General features: G+C 52.5%; 1 protein-coding gene and 1 long non-coding RNA gene across 3 annotated transcripts; one reads left to right on the top strand and one right to left on the bottom strand.

The window, feature by feature from the left end:
* Window positions 1-5,159: 5,159 nt before the first annotated feature.
* Window positions 5,160-12,584, bottom strand: LOC125283563 (uncharacterized). 2 transcript variants are annotated; one of them, XR_007191464.2, is made up of 3 exons: window positions 12,237-12,584; window positions 6,347-6,543; window positions 5,160-6,231 (listed from the first exon to the last, which is right to left on the bottom strand). It is a non-coding gene; the product is annotated as an uncharacterized LOC125283563 (long non-coding RNA). The 2 variants fall into 2 exon arrangements; XR_008956652.1 differs by having other exon boundaries at window positions 5,160-6,543.
* Window positions 9,036-16,015, top strand: LOC123000236 (patr class I histocompatibility antigen, A-126 alpha chain). The gene is made up of 8 exons (XM_048225649.2): window positions 9,036-12,668; window positions 12,950-13,219; window positions 13,418-13,693; window positions 14,295-14,570; window positions 14,692-14,805; window positions 15,247-15,279; window positions 15,417-15,464; window positions 15,592-16,015. The coding sequence occupies exons 1-8, from the start codon at window positions 12,596-12,598 to the stop codon at window positions 15,594-15,596; spliced, it is 1,095 nt and encodes a 364-aa protein (XP_048081606.1). The 5' UTR covers window positions 9,036-12,595; the 3' UTR covers window positions 15,597-16,015.
* The last annotated feature ends 221 nt before the right edge of the window (window positions 16,016-16,236 follow it).

Consider the following 16,236-nt stretch of genomic DNA (forward strand, 5'->3'; position numbering starts at 1 on the left):
GTGCTGGTCTCCCGGGCTGGCGCGTCCTCTCACTCTCAGAGAGAGGCCTGGGGGTCATGGGACCACCGTCCCGTCCTTCCCTCAGGTGCAAGTGGGTGCCGATTCCAGCCCCCACAGCTGCGTCCCCAGCCCTTGGAAAGGGACTTCCTGAAATCACAGGGAAAGACGGATGTGCTGCCGAGAGTCTGAAGCAGGTCGGAGCTCAGAAGGGGATGTGATGTAGACGCCTGTTCTCCCTTCACCTGATGCAGCGCGGGGTTCATATGAAGTGTGAGGCTGGGTCGCTGCCATTTAGGGGAAGGGAAACAGCGTGCTGTGTCCTGGGAATCAAAGTCACGGATATGTCATGTACAGACAGGCGACGCTCTCCCTCCCTGAGGGCCCCGCGTCCACTGGCAGTGTTGTGTGACAGACGTGAGACGGACGAGCTCCAGGACAGGGGCCGAGAGCCACTCCCGAGGACTCTGCAGAAGGGACCAGGCAGCAGCTGGTGTCCATACGCCAGGGAGCATGGGTCGGAATTCCTGCTGGCGGGCTTCTGTGCCGCGCTCAGGGCTGATGGAAAATCAGAGAGAGTGGCTGGAGTGCACACCAGCCCGAGGGCGAGGTGGGGAGAGCGAGGGTCACCGCAGAATGGCTGCAGGACAACGCAGCCCAGACCAAGCGAACCAGAAGGAGAAGGAGTCGAGGCGGCCCCGTCGCTCACCCTGTGGCCTGATGCTCAGCAGTGTCCCCCCCAGGGGCTGAGCCAAACCCCCAACCCAGCGGCTTGGCTGTCCCCCGTCTGGGGGAGACTGTGGGCACGGGTCACGTTATTGCAGCCACATGACTAGATATTGGAAGTGGGGACCCCCCTCCACTGAAGGGTGGGTACCCCGCACCCCTGACACCTTCCTGCTGTGCTTGGACCGGAGAGATTCACACTAAATAAGGCTGGTGAACTGACAGAAAGTCCAGATGGCCAGAAAACGCCAGGATCAAGAGCCAGCAAAGACCTGAAAACTCATTCTCATTGTCCACACGAGGGGAATGATTTTAAAGGCCATTCTGATGGTTAAGTGGCAGACTGTGGGTGCAAACCCAGAACTCCTGACTCCTAGTCCAGGATACTTACCATTGTGCCCTGAGGGAGGACCAAGGCTGAAGGTCCCAGGAGAAGAGCTACAGACTCATGAAAAGGTTCAAAGATAGAAACCTCTGGAAAAGTCCACCAGCCTCATGCAGGGAATGCAGGAAGCAGGAAAAAATCAGATTGCCTCCAGTGGTCACGTTATACCTGCTCTTCTCTCTGAGATGGCGAAGCAACAGGACACAAACCTGGTCACCTTTCTGAGACTCAGCTTCTCTCCCATGAAGGAGACGTGACACTTTCAATCTCTTTGCCTCCCACAGTCGTCCCGAGCCTAAAATGTGCTCTTTCTGAATTGTCAGCTGCTGCTGAATTCAAGCTGCTTTTATAGTTTCGTTAATACTAATGATGTCCCAGCTGTGGAGGAGGACAGTGAGGAGCATTGCTGAGCTGCTCTGCCCCGAGTGGAAACAGGGGTAGGATCTGGGGCTCTGATTTGCATCCAGTGCAGCTCTGACCTTCAGTCTCTCTCTAGCAGGAGATGTGGTTCTCTCCCAGGAACGCTGCTCACGCCAAGCTCCTGGTCCCCGAGGATGGACACGTGGGACCCTGAGAAGCTCTCTGCTGGGACCATCTGCTCACCCTACAGACTCAACACCAGCCCCTGTGCGCTGGGTCAGGAGGCCTACTCCTCTGGGCCCCACCGCTGGACGGTGGCAGGTCATACTGGGCTCATACTGGGGACACTGCCTTCTGAAGCTGACTTGGGGGTCCGTGAGGAGACAGGGGAAGATTTCTCTGCCAGAAGGAGGGCATCTGGGCTGTGAGGGAACAGTTCTGGGCACTCACCATCCCAGACACCAAACTGCCCCAGATGAATATCCCAAGATGGAAGGAGTGACCTTGAGTAGCAAGGAGGAGCAGGTGAGCTCTCTAAAAGGTAAAGAGGCCAGCATTTACTTGTCTGGGAAATTCGTCTCATCCTTTAGGTTGGGTGGAGCAAGGGTAGGCTGAGCCTGCATCCCTGAACTGGACCTGCTTCTCCAGGGCCTCTCCTGACACCTGCTCAGAAATGTGCTCATCCCCAGAGCCCTGCTGGGCCCATAATGGGCATCTGTGAAGAGACCGGTGTGGCAGACTCCCTGCCGTCCCATCAGGGGATTCTCAAGGACAGCAGGACATCTGTGGTCTCCACGTATCAAACAGCTCCACCCCCTGGTTCCTGGTAGAAGACTGTTCCAGGTGCTGTGCGTCGTCATCCCATTTACGGCCCCCCCCCCGAGATTTCCTAACCCCTCCAGCAGCCTCCCCGACACCCAGATATCTCACCCCCTCCAGCAGCCGTCCTGACACCCAGATTCCCCACCCCTTCCAGCATCAGCCCGACACCCAGATCTCCCAACCCCTCCAGTGGCCATCCTGACACCCAGATTCCCACCCCCTCCAGCAGCTGTCCTGACACGGCAGAGGCACGGGAACCTAGGTGCGTGTTGACAGTACAGATGCATGTTCCAAGCACAGTGACCCCGCTGCAGGACCTCTGGGGTGAGCTCGAGAATTTGCGTTCTGAGTGGCACTGCAGGTGCTTGGAGATCACACCGTGAGGGACATCGTCCCGGAGCCGCTGCTGAAGTTCTAGAATGTTCCCCCATTCTGTGAGCATCGTGTGCAAAATGCAGCACCCGATCCTGGGAGTCTGCTACTGTTCCTGAAATCCACTCTCCGGGGTGCGAATGTGGAACAAGAAGATGAAATGTTAGTCTGGATTCTCAACCTTCTTTATAAGTGGTCTCACCATGTGACATGCCTTTAAATCCAGTATTCAAGCCAAATAGCCCGACAGCAGAGCAGTTCCATACATGAAAGCCCAGGAAGCTCTGTGCTTCAGTCCCTGTGGCTCTGGGTGACCTCTGGACATCGATGTCCCCATAACCCACAGTGTCCACTGCTGTGGGCTGTGAGCAGTTCCCCATTGGCGGTGCACGGCTGCGGGGCTTTCCTGCCTCTCCCACGCGGGAGACAGGAGCTGCTCCAGCACTGAGCCACGCCTCGTTCTCAGGTGGCACACCCGTGGCCCAGTCCCTCCGTGGCCAGTGGTTTGGGGACAGCCGCCCACGTGCACCTCCTCTGCCCGCCCACGATCCGTGCACTTTGCTAAGGCCTCGGACGCAAGCTTGGCCCTCAGGAAGACGCGCCGTCTCCGCTCCCCACGGAGGACACTCTGCACTTTCATCCCCTGATGATGGGAGAAGCCCTGACGAGATGAGAGATCCCAACGTGATCTTCCGCGTGACAACAAGTGTTACTCAGAAGGATCTGATCCGTACGACCCACGCGCACCTCCGAGGACTCGCGCTGCTCAGTCTCGGGGTGAAGCCTTCAGTTCCGATGCCCGGAGCACACGGAGTCAGAAGGCGTCTCGCTGAGCAAGGCTGCAAGCAGCTGGCAGACTGGGGACAGTCACGGTCTGTGCCTGGTTCTGGGGAGGATGGAGGACAAGGCAGAGCTTGTTGCAGACTTAACTCAACCCCTTCCCAGGCCTCCCTTCAAACGACCTGCTTCTCTGGGGACCTGGTGCAGATAATGTAAGAATTCTCACACATAGAATGGTCTCTAGGGGGACCTGGCTGGCTCAGGGGGTAGAGCATGTGACTCTCACTCTTGGGATTGTGTGTTCAAGGCCCACTTTGGGGGTAGATTGTATTTAAAATTTAAAAAAAATTTTTTTTTTAATATTTGCTGTGCCTCACAGGCTCAGTCAGTGGAACATGCAACTGCTATGTGGTTGTGGGTTCGAGCCTCATGTTGGTTGTAGAGATTATTTTTTTAAAAAGTTAAAAAAAATGTTTTTTTTAAAGAACATGTTGTCTCCACACTAAAGGAGCCGTCTGATGGGAGGTGGGACAAGGGCGTCCTTCCTTGTCATCATGGGTTCTATCAAGTCATCGTGAGCCCAGACCCCAGGCCTCCTTGTATTTCAGTTGGAGAAATCTGAATCCAGAATCCCAGGTGCCTGAACCCTCACTGGACTCCCAAGATCACATCACGGGCTATGACCTCTTCACCCCAAATCCTGTCTCAGGTGAGACTTCCGGTAATGGCAGCAGGAAGGGGTTGAGTCAGTTCTTCCCCAGAAGACAATTATGAAAACTGGAGGAAAAGATTCAAAATAAATATTTGAGGGATGTCTGGATGGCTCAGTCAGTTAAGTGTCCGACTCTCAATCTCAGCTCATGTCTTGATCTCAGGGTCATGAGTTCAAACCCCAGGTTTGGCTTCACACTGGGCATGATGCCTACTTAAAACTAACTAATTTAATAAATATTTGAAGTCATGGAAAAGTAAACGAAGGCAGGCAGAAATACGAGAGAACTTTAGTCTTGAATAACTACCACTATACTGGGCGAGAAGACCAAGCTCGTAGCCTTCTTCCCTGTGGGTCCCTCCCCTTCCCCAGCGTAACTGCAGCCCCAGTGGCTCAAAGGGGCAGATGACAGCAGTCACAGTGCCAAGGAGCTGGACATTCAACAGGGAAAATTGAAAGTGAGGGAGCAGGAGACGGTTGAGATCCAAAATCTGAATACAAGCTCGGTCAACGTCCCCGGACGACCAGTACTGTCTGCATGGCTGGGGGATGCTCAGGAGACACGGCCGAAAAAGCAGAAGAACCAGAGGGAGGTCTAGCGTTAAAGACACACTTGTCCTGGCTGAGGGGCGCCTGGCTGGCTCAGTCCGTAGTGCATGAGACTCTTGGTCTCCGGGCTATAAGTTCGAGCCCCACAATCGGCTTAGAGCTTACTTAAGAAAATGAGATCATACCGGATGAACGTATCAAAGGTCAGACTTGGTGGCTGGCAGGGCAATTGGAAGTTTAGGGGAAATCCCAGGAACAAGGCAACCACGGAGAAGATGAGCTCCGAGATCTGAGTACAAACTGCATATCCCTGATTGACCACTAAGTCACCCGGATGGAGGGCCGCTCACTCAAGCAGCTGAGACAGGCCTCAGACAACAGCCGTCAGCTCTGCAGGGGCTCAGGTCATAGTGGGGTCCATGCAAGTGACACACTTCTAGGGAACAAGCAGTCATCAAAAAAATAAAATGGATTCCAGATTTGCTAAAACAGAAAACTGAGGTCCACTTTGAAAGGACATATGGCCAGACATGCAAAGAAACACATTTGAGAGACACATCCTGAGAATGAACAGAAAAGTATTCCCAGTGCGCCCAGAAGCGGGAATCAGCACCGACGGCTCCCACGCGGCTTCGGGAACTATGTTCAAAGAACGGAATAAATATGGGTTGAAGGAACGTAAGAAAATCTTGTTACTAAATGGTGAACAGAGAGGAAATCTGAATGAAGAAGTGGAATGCACAAAGAAGACCACATAGAAATTATGGAACGGAAAGGGAAAAATGTAATAAAAGTTCAATAGGTAAACTCCACTGAAGGCCTGGGAAGGCAGAATAAAGAATGAACGAGGTTGAGTCTAAATCCATAGAAATTACCCAATCCAAAAATCACAGAGAACAGAGATTGGAGAGAAGCAAATAAAACAGAACTGTAAAGAAACAGACCAATTAAATATATTTAGAGATCAACACTCCTCTCTCATCAATAGAGCAAATAAGGATTAGAGGACAATAACCATACCGTGAGCCCAAACAGACCAGGAACCGGCCCTAAAACACATCTCAATAAATGTAAAGGCAGTGAAATTATAGCCTGTACTGTGCGACCACGATTAGAAATCCATCACATGCAGATCTCTGGAAAATCCCCAAATATTTGGATATCAGTCACACACGTCAAAGCCATGGGTCCTCATCACTTGGAGAAGCAATCACAGGGACGGCAGCTTTCTCTTCCCCGCACGACCATGTACAGAATGAGAATGTGGGATCCGTAGATGCAACAGAAGCAGAGTTTGTCGTTTCCCAGTTTGCAGGGGCGGGAACCAGGCCTGAGGGATGCAGACAGCAGGTCCCTGTGTCTCAGGGGCAGCAAGGGGTAGAAGAGGCAGCACGCCAGGGTCCTGGGCTCTCCAGGCAGGGGAGGGAGGCCACCCTCCAGGTTCCAAAAGGTGGGGTCTGGCCCTGCACAGGAGCCTCCCCCCTTGGCCATCTTGGGCATGGTGTTCCAACGCCTGGGTCTTGCAGCCCTGGGAAGAGGGGAGGGGACACATTGAGGTCCTGGGGGAAATGCAAGGCAGAAGCCTGGGCCCTGACTCCTGGCTGATCTCTGTGTACCACTGCAGAGTCCAGCCTCCATCCCACCTGCTGCCTCCGAGCTCCAGGAACGCATCTCCGTGGCTCAGGCTGCTGGGCCCTCCATGTCAGAGTCCCTGGGGCTGCTCTTTGTGGAGCAGGGGTTCCACTGTCTTCACAAGTAGAGAAGGTTTCCAGGTGGTAGAGGCTGTGAGACAGGGGTGGATGGCAGGCGGCTGTGAAACTGTAGCCCAGGGAGTGGGAATCTGGAAACCAGAATCAGAAACCAGGGCTGGCCTTTCAGGGTGCGCGGGCCTTGCTCCCCCTCCTCTCAGTCCCTTGATTACCTGCCTCCCAGCATAAGGGGGTCTTGCTCTGGAGGAGGGGAAACCCCCTAATCACCTCCCCTCTCTCTGCTTTCCCCTTCTTTCTGGAATGTTTGAACTGTTCATAGTGTCAGTGTGGAAAAATGACTGAACGTAAGTACAGTTTCCCCGACCAATGACGGAGCTCACCCCTGTGTGACGACCCTCAGGGGAAGACCAGAGACCTCTACCAGGGCCCCAGGCAGAAGCCCCTGTGCCTCTTCGAGACAGAACCCATCCTTCCCCCACAGGATCCCCTAAGATGGCCCACAGCCCTCAGTCCTGCCCCATTGGGACAGGGCTGACACCCAGATCCCCTGCTGCTCCTCCTGGGGGCCCTTGGCCTCTCTCCTCCTGGTTCCCTGTGGCCGGATCCCATGTGCTCCCCTTGTTTGGTTTTCTCCGTCATTTTCCCACTTTGCCTACTGGTATCCTGCGGAAGGGGACATGGAAAGTAGACCAGAAACTCGAGCATCTTAGGAGACTTTAGGCTGCCCTCGCCCTGAGCCACGCAGTGACGAGACAGAGACTCTGTGCTGGACGGAGTTGTCCTCGGGATTTGGGGTCCTTGCCTCATGTATTCCAGCCACCAGGCCTGTGCGGTTGCCTCTTGGAGATTTCAGGGGCTCTTCTCTTCTACCCTCTCTCTGGGGCACCTAGTGGCTCAGTCGGTTAAGTGGCTGCCTTCGACTCAGGTCAAGATCTCAGGGTCCTGGGACTGAGCGCTGAGTCGGGCTACCTGCTCAGTGGGGAGCCTGCTTCTCCCTCTCCCTGCTGCTCCCCATGCTTGTGCGCTCTCTCTCTCTCTGTCAAATAAATAAATGAAATCTTACAAGACAAGAGAAGACAAGAGAAAAGAGAAAAGAAAAAAAATAGGAAAGAAGAGAAAATAAAATATGAAAGAAGAGAAAAGAAAAGAGAAAAGAAGAAAAGGAAAGGAAAGGAAAGGAAAGGAAAGGAAAGGAAAGGAAAGGAAAGGAAAGAAAAAAGAAAAGAAAAGAAAAGAAAAGAAAAGAAAAGAAAAGAAACAAGCAGGTCTTCTCTCCTGCTGCCCTCACCCTCCTGATTGTATGACTTCGGGGAAGGACAACTGTAATCATCCAGTGTATCCACTAAATTATTCATGTCTATGGTCACGTTGTTAATTTCCCAGAGCTCCTTCCTGTTCTATGATTGTGCAGCATGTGTGTAGTTGTGTTTCATATCCACACACCTATTGCGTCCTGCAGACATGACTGGTACTAGGGGTAGGGGACCTGCTAGGCCTCCTGGTCTCTGCTCTCATGATGTCAGGACCTTTCTCCACAGAGCATTCATCTCAGGAGTCATTTACGTTTCCCTCTGTCATTTCTGCTCCATGTCCATCTCCCACATGACCCTGGCAGTGACTTGTCACCAGGGTATCACCCTGGCTCTGTGTTGTGTCTCCGGGGTCCTGCTGATCCTGAGCTCCTGGAGGCCTCGAGATGTCCACTGGATGATGGACTTCAGTCTGATTTGAGCAGGAGAGTCACATTGCACCCTAATGTCCTCCTAGGCTCTGTGCCTCGAAGCCTCCCGTTGTAGAACATTCTGGAACATTTCAAAAGCTCACTTAGATGGAGTGCACGGTCATACCCAGGGATGGACAGGGAACAATGATAGATAAGTCAACAAGGCCTCTTAGACCAAACCTGGTTGAATCTTGGTTCCATCACCTCCTTCTCTTCTCTCAGTCTTCCTTTTCCTGTCTGTACAAAGGGATCCCCTATGGGGTGCCTCATGGGTTTGCTTTCATGATTACCTTTGACCTTCTGTGTAATATCATGGTGATAAACCCTGAGACATGTTAAGTGTTCTACTATTTAGACTTACCATCGTCATATTGATTATATTGCTCAGATAACTTCTGTTCTTTGTTTTTATAAACCACACGCCAAGAAACATCCTTGAGAACATGTGTGATATCTTCATTGGATAAACTCCTCCGAGAAAATGTCTGTGTCACAATATAAGCACATTTCATTTGTGGAGACATTTTTCTAAAGCGCCCTTTAAAAATTGTATCCCAGGGCGCCTGGGTGGCACAGCGGTTGGGCGACTGCCTTCGGCTCAGGGCGTGATCCCGGTGTTATGGGATCGAGCCCCACATCAGGCTCCTCCGCTAGGAGCCTGCTTCTTCCTCTCCCACTCCCCCTGCTTGTGTTCCCTCTCTCGCTGGCTGTCTCTATCTCTGTCAAATAAAAATAAATAAAATCTTTAAAAAAAAAATTGTATCCCAGTGTTCACTCCCATCAACCCTTATGACGGTGTGTTTTCCCAACCCTCTGACAGACACTCTCATCCCTTACTTTTCTAAGTTCATAGATCCTAAGTTTTATTCCCAATACTTCTTCCATATTCTCATATTTGTTTGTTTACTTATTACAAATACATTTGTTTGACATTTCATTTCCTCTGCTCCAAATTCCTTTCTAATATTTTTAATTTTCTTTTTTTAAATAATAATTTTTATTATGTTAGTCACCATACAGTAAATCATTAGTTTTTGATGTAGTGTTCCATGATTCATTATTTGTGTATAACACCCAGTGCTCCATGCAATATGTGCCCTCCTTACTACCCATCACCGGCCTATCCCATTCCCCCATCCCCCTCCCCTCTGAAGCCCGCAGTTTGTTTCCCAGACTCCATAGTCTCTCATGGTTCATTCCCCCTTCTGTTTACCCCCCCTTCGTTCTTCCCTTCCTTCTCCTACCGATCTTCCTGCTATTTCTTACGTTCCATAAATGAGTGAAACCATATGATGATTGTCTTCCTCTGCTTGACTTTCTTTTCTTCTTTATTTTTCTTTATTGTTTGAGTGCATTTGGCACACATTGTCACTCTCCTTTCAGGTGTACAACACAGTGATTCGCCATATAATCCAACAACTCCACGCTTGGGTATTTACCCCAGGGAAAGGGAAACACCAATTCTATAATTCTGTTTTTAATTGGTTGCAGCTTTTTTTAAATATGGAATTTAACAGAGAACAAACAACAAGCCCCTAACATCGGGAGCTGGTCTGACACTGACAGCTGAGCTCAGTGTGGTCAGAAGCTGGCTAATGCCCACCCCTCGGCCATGTTGTTCTCCTGTGGGACAAGAGCCAGGCATCTCACAGAACATCAGCATCAGACAAGGACACTCGGAAACCATGACATCACTCTGTGTCAGTACAGACAAAACAAGGCACCGTGCAACCCACAGCACAACACACATCTCCTGTGTCAGCCAGTGTGAGTGTCGCTGCTTCTTTACCGTGACTGCTCTACCCTCGCTCTGGTCTGGCCCCGCCTAGAGAGGGGATTCAACCATGGAATCACCACGCGTCCTGACAACACGCAGTTGGGAGTGCGCCCCAGCTCCACAGATCTTCTCCAAAGCACCCATCCAAAGCCCATGCCCTTATAGGTTCCAACACCTTCATATTAAGATGCCCCCCGGCCCCCAAAGTGGCGTGTCCTCTCTCACTGCAACAAGTCATAGATCCAACTTGAGTGCCCAACATCAAAGTCGCTTATGCATGGGTCTGGTGCCGTCAGCACAAACTGTTCCCAATTACAAAAGGGAAATCCCTGTCCCTCCATCTCCCTTCCCAGACTGGGGACCCTCTCTGCCATCACATTTCCAGGTGAGTTCTCCTCTAGACTCACTCAGGGGCTAGAGTCAGAGCTGAGTTTTCAGAGACAGCAGGTGCAGCTCAGGAAGGGGATTCTGCTGAGTGAAGAGGGCGCCAGGGCAGGACCAGATGGGAGACTCTCCCAGGGTGATTCAGAGCAGCCATTCTCAAAGTGTGGTCCGTGGAACACCCATCGTCCCTGAGGCCCTCTCACAGAATCCATGAGGTTAAATCTATTTTCATAACATTACGGGGACATTATTTGCCTTTTCACCATGTTGACATTCTCAACGGAGTTAAAACTGAGCAAGAATGGAGGTGATGGGTGCAAACTGCAATAGCTGTTATTCTTCACCACTACTTACTCCCATAGAAAACAAAAACACGCTTTCCACCATCTTTCCAAGCCACCATATGGTCACATGAATATCTTGGGAGATGCTCTCAAGAGCAGTAACAATGCCTGAGAGGCAAAAGGCAGGTCTTATTAGGCCATGCTCCAAAGTCATCGTCCCGTTTCTAACTGTGAGGACGAAGCTCGGTTACATTGGCGGGTGTGAAGTCACTGCTGATCACAAAACATTGTCGGGAACCCCAGGGGCAGATTAAACACCCGTGGAGTGAGCAGCCCCAGATTTGATGTACAACTCAAAGATCTAGAAAAATGGCAGAAGAATCTGCTCGCATCCCTCCCATTTGGTTTCATTGTCCTGACAACCTCAGCTGATATCATGGACCATGAAGAAGCAAGATGAAAACACACACGAGGGAAAATCCTGAGATTCTTTTTCTAGGGATGTTTTACCTTTGTGCAAATAAAATGCCTCAAAAATAAAAACAGGACAAAACAGAACTAGTCCCACCTTAAAACATCCTTATCAAAGCATTAAAATCATTATTAATTATTCTCAAATCCACATTTAAGCATGTCACATGTGATGTCATGTGATGTACAGCACTTCTGCTACATGCATAAGCCCCAAAGAAAATAATGTGTGTGAAATTAACTGGCCTCTTTTTTTTTAACACAATGCTATTTTTACCTGAAGGAATGAATGACACAGAAACTTGGCTTATTTAGACTACGAGATTTGGCAGACAGTTTCTGGAAAATGAACAGGAACCTACCCTTTCATGAAAATCAACTCACATATGACAGCTGAGAGGACTTGTTGCCTTGATCAAATGTCAGCTCTCAAGAGAAAATCAGAGTTTTGGAGAACTTGTGATCCACCAATAAACTTGACAGCTTCTTACTACTGACAAACTTTTCTGTTGGGGTCTGAGGTAATAATTCAATTCCAGTCTAATCAACACTGGAACATGTATATCACTTAGTGAAACAACATATTACTTTTTAGAAAGTCACGCATTAGTACAAGACCCATTCAGTGTGCAAGATGGGCCTATGGATTTTAACGTAACAGAGAAGGACACAGTGATACTGTTTCAGGTTCCACTTTGCCAATAACCTTAGAGAAAGCACAGCTTCTGTAGTCTGAATATAGCACCTAAGATGAATATTCACAACTATCTGAGAAGGTTGTGAAACATACTATTCTCTCATGTCTCTGCAAGGTTGCAAATTTTTTCATACACTTCGACCAAAACAACACAGTAAATGCAGAAGCAAACCTGAACATCCAGGGGTCTTCTAAGGAGACAGACAAGAAAGAGACTTGCCAAAATGTAAAATGAAACAAAATCACTCTTCTCCCTGTGCTGTTTATTTCGGAAATAGTTATTTTTCATAAAAACAATATTTCTCTTTTCATGCCATGGGTTATGAATATGATTCTACATGAACTAATGAATTTTTAAACCTGTTTTATTCCTACTATGGTAAATACTGAGAGATAGAACCCACAGACACAAAATTATCCTTGGGATCCTCGGTATCTGCGAGACTGTATAGATACCCTGAGACCAAGTTTGAGAATCAGTGACTCACCCAGCTCCTGGTCCACGACTCAGGAAGACAGTGCGACAAAGAGCACGCTGTGCGGTAGGGGAGGGGTCGGGGCAAAGTCCCAGGTCCTTGGACCTGCCTCTCAGGGTCTCAGACCCAGGGCGGTGTCTGGGGCGGGGAGGCAAATGTTGGGGAGTCCCCATCTATTGGGTTTCACTTCTCCCTCTCACAACCTGTGTCAGGTCCTCCTGCCTGGAGACTCCTGACGCGGCCCCACTTCGCACTCCCATTGGTGTCGGGTTTCTGGGGAAGCCAATCAGCAGCTCCCCGGTTTCGGGTTATAAAGTCTCCGCACCGGCCAGGGGCCCAGTGGCAACTCAGAGTCTCCCCAGACCCTGAAGATGCAGGTCGTGATGACCCGAACCCTCGTCCTGCTGCTGTCGGGGGCCCTGGCCGTGACCGAGACCTGGGCGGGTGAGTTCGGCGGCGGGAGGAAAGGGCCTCTGCGGGGCGGGAGCGAGGGGACCGCCGGGCGGGGACGCGCGACCCCCGGGGAAGGCGCCTCTCCGCAGCCCCCGACCCCCAGCCGCCCCCGGCCGCGCCCCGGCCTGTGCTCCCCCGTCCCTCCCCGCCTCCGCCCTGCTCTCCCCGACTCGGTGCCCCTCCCCCTGCCCTCCCAGCCGCCTCCACCGGCGCCCCCGGGCCCCGCGGCGGGAGGAGGGTCGGGCGGGGTCTCAGCCCCTCCGCGCCCGCAGGCTCGCACTCCATGAGGTATTTCTACACCTCCGTGTCCCGGCCCGGCCGCGGGGAGCCCCGCTTCATCGCCGTCGGCTACGTGGACGACACGCAGTTCGTGCGGTTCGACAGCGACTCTGCCAGTCAGAGGATGGAGCCGCGGGCGCCGTGGGTGGAGCAGGAGGGGCCCGAGTATTGGGACCGGAACACGCGGATCTGTAAGGACGCCGCACAGACTGACCGAGTGGACCTGCAGACCCTGCGCGGCTACTACAACCAGAGCGAGGCCGGTGAGCGACGCGGCCCGGGTCCCGGTCACGACCCCCACCCCACCGACGGGCCGGGTGCCCCGAGTGTCCGGGTCTGAGCGACACCCCGAGTCTGAGGAACCCCCGACCCCCGACCCCTGACCCCGACGAACCCGCGGGAACTTTTGGGCGGTTTTACTTTCTGTTTGGACTTAATCGCCTCCTGTCGGGCGGGGCCAGGCTCTCACACCATCCAGTGGATGTACGGCTGCGACGTGGGGCCCGACGGGCGCCTCCTCCGCGGGTACAGTCAGGACGCCTACGACGGCGCGGATTACATCGCCCTGAACGAGGACCTGCGCTCCTGGACCGCGGCGGACACGGCGGCGCAGATCACCCGGCGCAAGTGGGAGGCGGCCGGTGAGGCAGAGCACCTCAGGAACTACCTGGAGGGCACGTGCGTGGAGTGGCTCCGCAGGCACCTGGAGAACGGGAAGGAGACGCTGCAGCGCGCAGGTACCAGGGGCCGCGGGCCTCCCGATCTCCCCTCCCCTGGGGCTGGCTTCCCACCAGGAAGGGAAAATGGACTCGGTGTCACAACACCGCTCTTCCCAGGGGTGGGGACTGTGAACCTCCTGGGTGTTCCTGTTCCTACGAGAGAGGGACTCACCCAGAGGCCGCTTTTCTCTAAAGGGCAGTTGAGGAATTCAGCCTCTCCCGGGAGGCAGGTGGAGACCATCCCTGAAACAACCCATCAGCGGTTCCCTTTGATCCTGGCAGCCTCCTTGGGAACCATGACTGTCCCTCTCAAGGCCTTGTTCTCCAATGAGAACATAACTGGAGTTCTGACTCCGGGTTTTCTGACTCCTTCACCTTCCACCCCAGTCAGGACCCTTAGCGTGCTCTCCCTCTTAGACCTGCAGCCTCCTACCGTGGGGTCGATCCCTGATTCTAGAATTTTCCAGCATTAGGAGATCCCAAAGGCTAGGTTGGTGACTGAGTTTTGTGCTTATTCCATCCCAACCAAGGGCCCTGTCCACGTCAGGATGGTCACATGAAGCCATTTCAGTGACCCATAAAGGTAAACCAAAGTGTGGATATCCTGATTCTTCTTCAGAAACCCCCGACACACACGTGACCCGTCACCCCATCTCTGACCAAAGGGTCACCCTGAGGTGCTGGGCCCTGGGCTTCTACCCTGCGGAGATCACCCTGACCTGGCAGCAGGATGGAGAGGACCTGACCCAGGACACAGAGCTTGTGGAAACCAGGCCTGCAGGAGATGGGACCTTCCAAAAGTGGGCGGCTGTGGTGGTGCCTTCTGGAGAGGAGCAGAGATACACATGCCATGTGCAGCATGAGGGGCTGCCCGAGCCCCTCACACTGAGATGGGGTAAGGAGGGGATTGGAGTAGAGCCTCTTCTCAGGGAAAGCAGAAGGCCTTCTGGAGAATTTCAGCAGGGTTGGGACTCTTGCCAGAGCTCTGGGCCCCTCACCTTGCGTTCCGTTTCCAGAGCCGCCTCCTCAGCCCACCATCACCGTCCCCATCACGTGGATCATCGCTGGTCTGGTTCTCCTTACGGTCACTGTGGCGATTGGAGCTGTGATCTGGAGGAGGAAGCACTCAGGTAGGAAACAGAGTGCGGGGATCTGAGTTTTCTTGTCCCTCTGGTGGGTTTCCTAGGTAGAGATTGTACTGCCTTGTTACTGGGAGGTACCGTCCTCACACATGGCCTTGCACACTCTGGAGCTGATCACTAACACCCCGTGTGTACCACACACTTGTGAAAATGAAGGACACATTTTCATCCCGGTAATTCTGGTGATGGGGACCTGATTCCCAGCAGTCACGGGACACAGGACGGAGAGGAAGGTCCCTGCTGAGGACAGACCTCCAGCAAGTCAGGTGGCCCAGTGACCCCACACCTCTTTCTTCCTGTTTCCTGATCCTGTCCTGGTCCCCAGTCACAATTCTGCAAACTTGCTTAGGGCAGGGACTAGGAGCTTCCCCTAGGATCTCATGGCCCAGCACTGTCCCAAGCCTCTGACATGATATTTTCTTCCCACAGGAGGAAAAGGACCGAGTTACTCTCACGCTGCACGTAAGTATGGAGGGGATAATCCCTGAGACCCCGGGGTAGTGTAGACAAGACCACATGGGGAGCTCACCCACCCCATAGCTCCTCCTTTACTCTCCTCTCCTGTGGGCTCTGACCACGTCCTGTCTGTTCTCCCCTAGGCGATGACAGTGCCCAGGGCTCTGATGTGTCTCTTACGCTTCCTAAAGGTGAGACCCTGGAGACCCTGAAGGGGGGAAGGGTTAGGGCACTAGGGACACTGAGCATGAATGGGGCTCCTGAGAATGTCTGCACTTCTGTGACTGACCTAAATGTGTACATGATTTTTTTTCACAGTGTGAGACCAGCTGCCTCGGGGGGACTGAGTGATGCAAGATATGTTCAGACTCCCACTTGGTGACATCAACAACCCCTGAGTTCTCTTTCTGAAAAAGGTGTCAGAATGTGGCTGTGTTCCTGTGAGCATAATGTTAGAACATGAGATTTGCCTGCCCTGCCCCCTGTGATCCCTCGCTATGCTGATCTGCATTCTCTTCTCTGATGTGCCCCTCTGTTCCAGCAGAGGCAGGGCTGGACCGTCTCCATGCCTGTCCTTATTTCAAGTTGGGCTGAGTGCTGACTTATTTCTCTATTGAAAATGAAATCCAGATAAATGTTTTTGTTTCCTAATTGTTGGTATGTGGGGCCGATGAAATAATAAAAGAGGAGACTTGTAAAGTTGAGACACAAAATAAATGGAAGCACTGAGAACCTTCCAGTATCCCTGTGTTTGCTGTGCTGAGTGTGTTGCGGGTGGGGCAGGAGAAGGCAGTGAGGAGCTGAGCAGGGACGGGGTCTGTGCCCAGTCAGTGCTCAGTACATCTGGGGGTGACGTGATCACCCCTCAGCTGGGTCATCTCTCTGCTCCGTGTCCCTGTCTCTGCTGTGGAAGCTTGTCTCACTAGGCCCTGTGATCACAGTGACTTGGACGTCACCTGTCAC

This window comes from Ursus arctos, unplaced genomic scaffold (assembly GCF_023065955.2).
Source record: "Ursus arctos isolate Adak ecotype North America unplaced genomic scaffold, UrsArc2.0 scaffold_31, whole genome shotgun sequence".
In the NCBI taxonomy this organism is placed as follows: Eukaryota; Metazoa; Chordata; class Mammalia; order Carnivora; family Ursidae; genus Ursus; species Ursus arctos.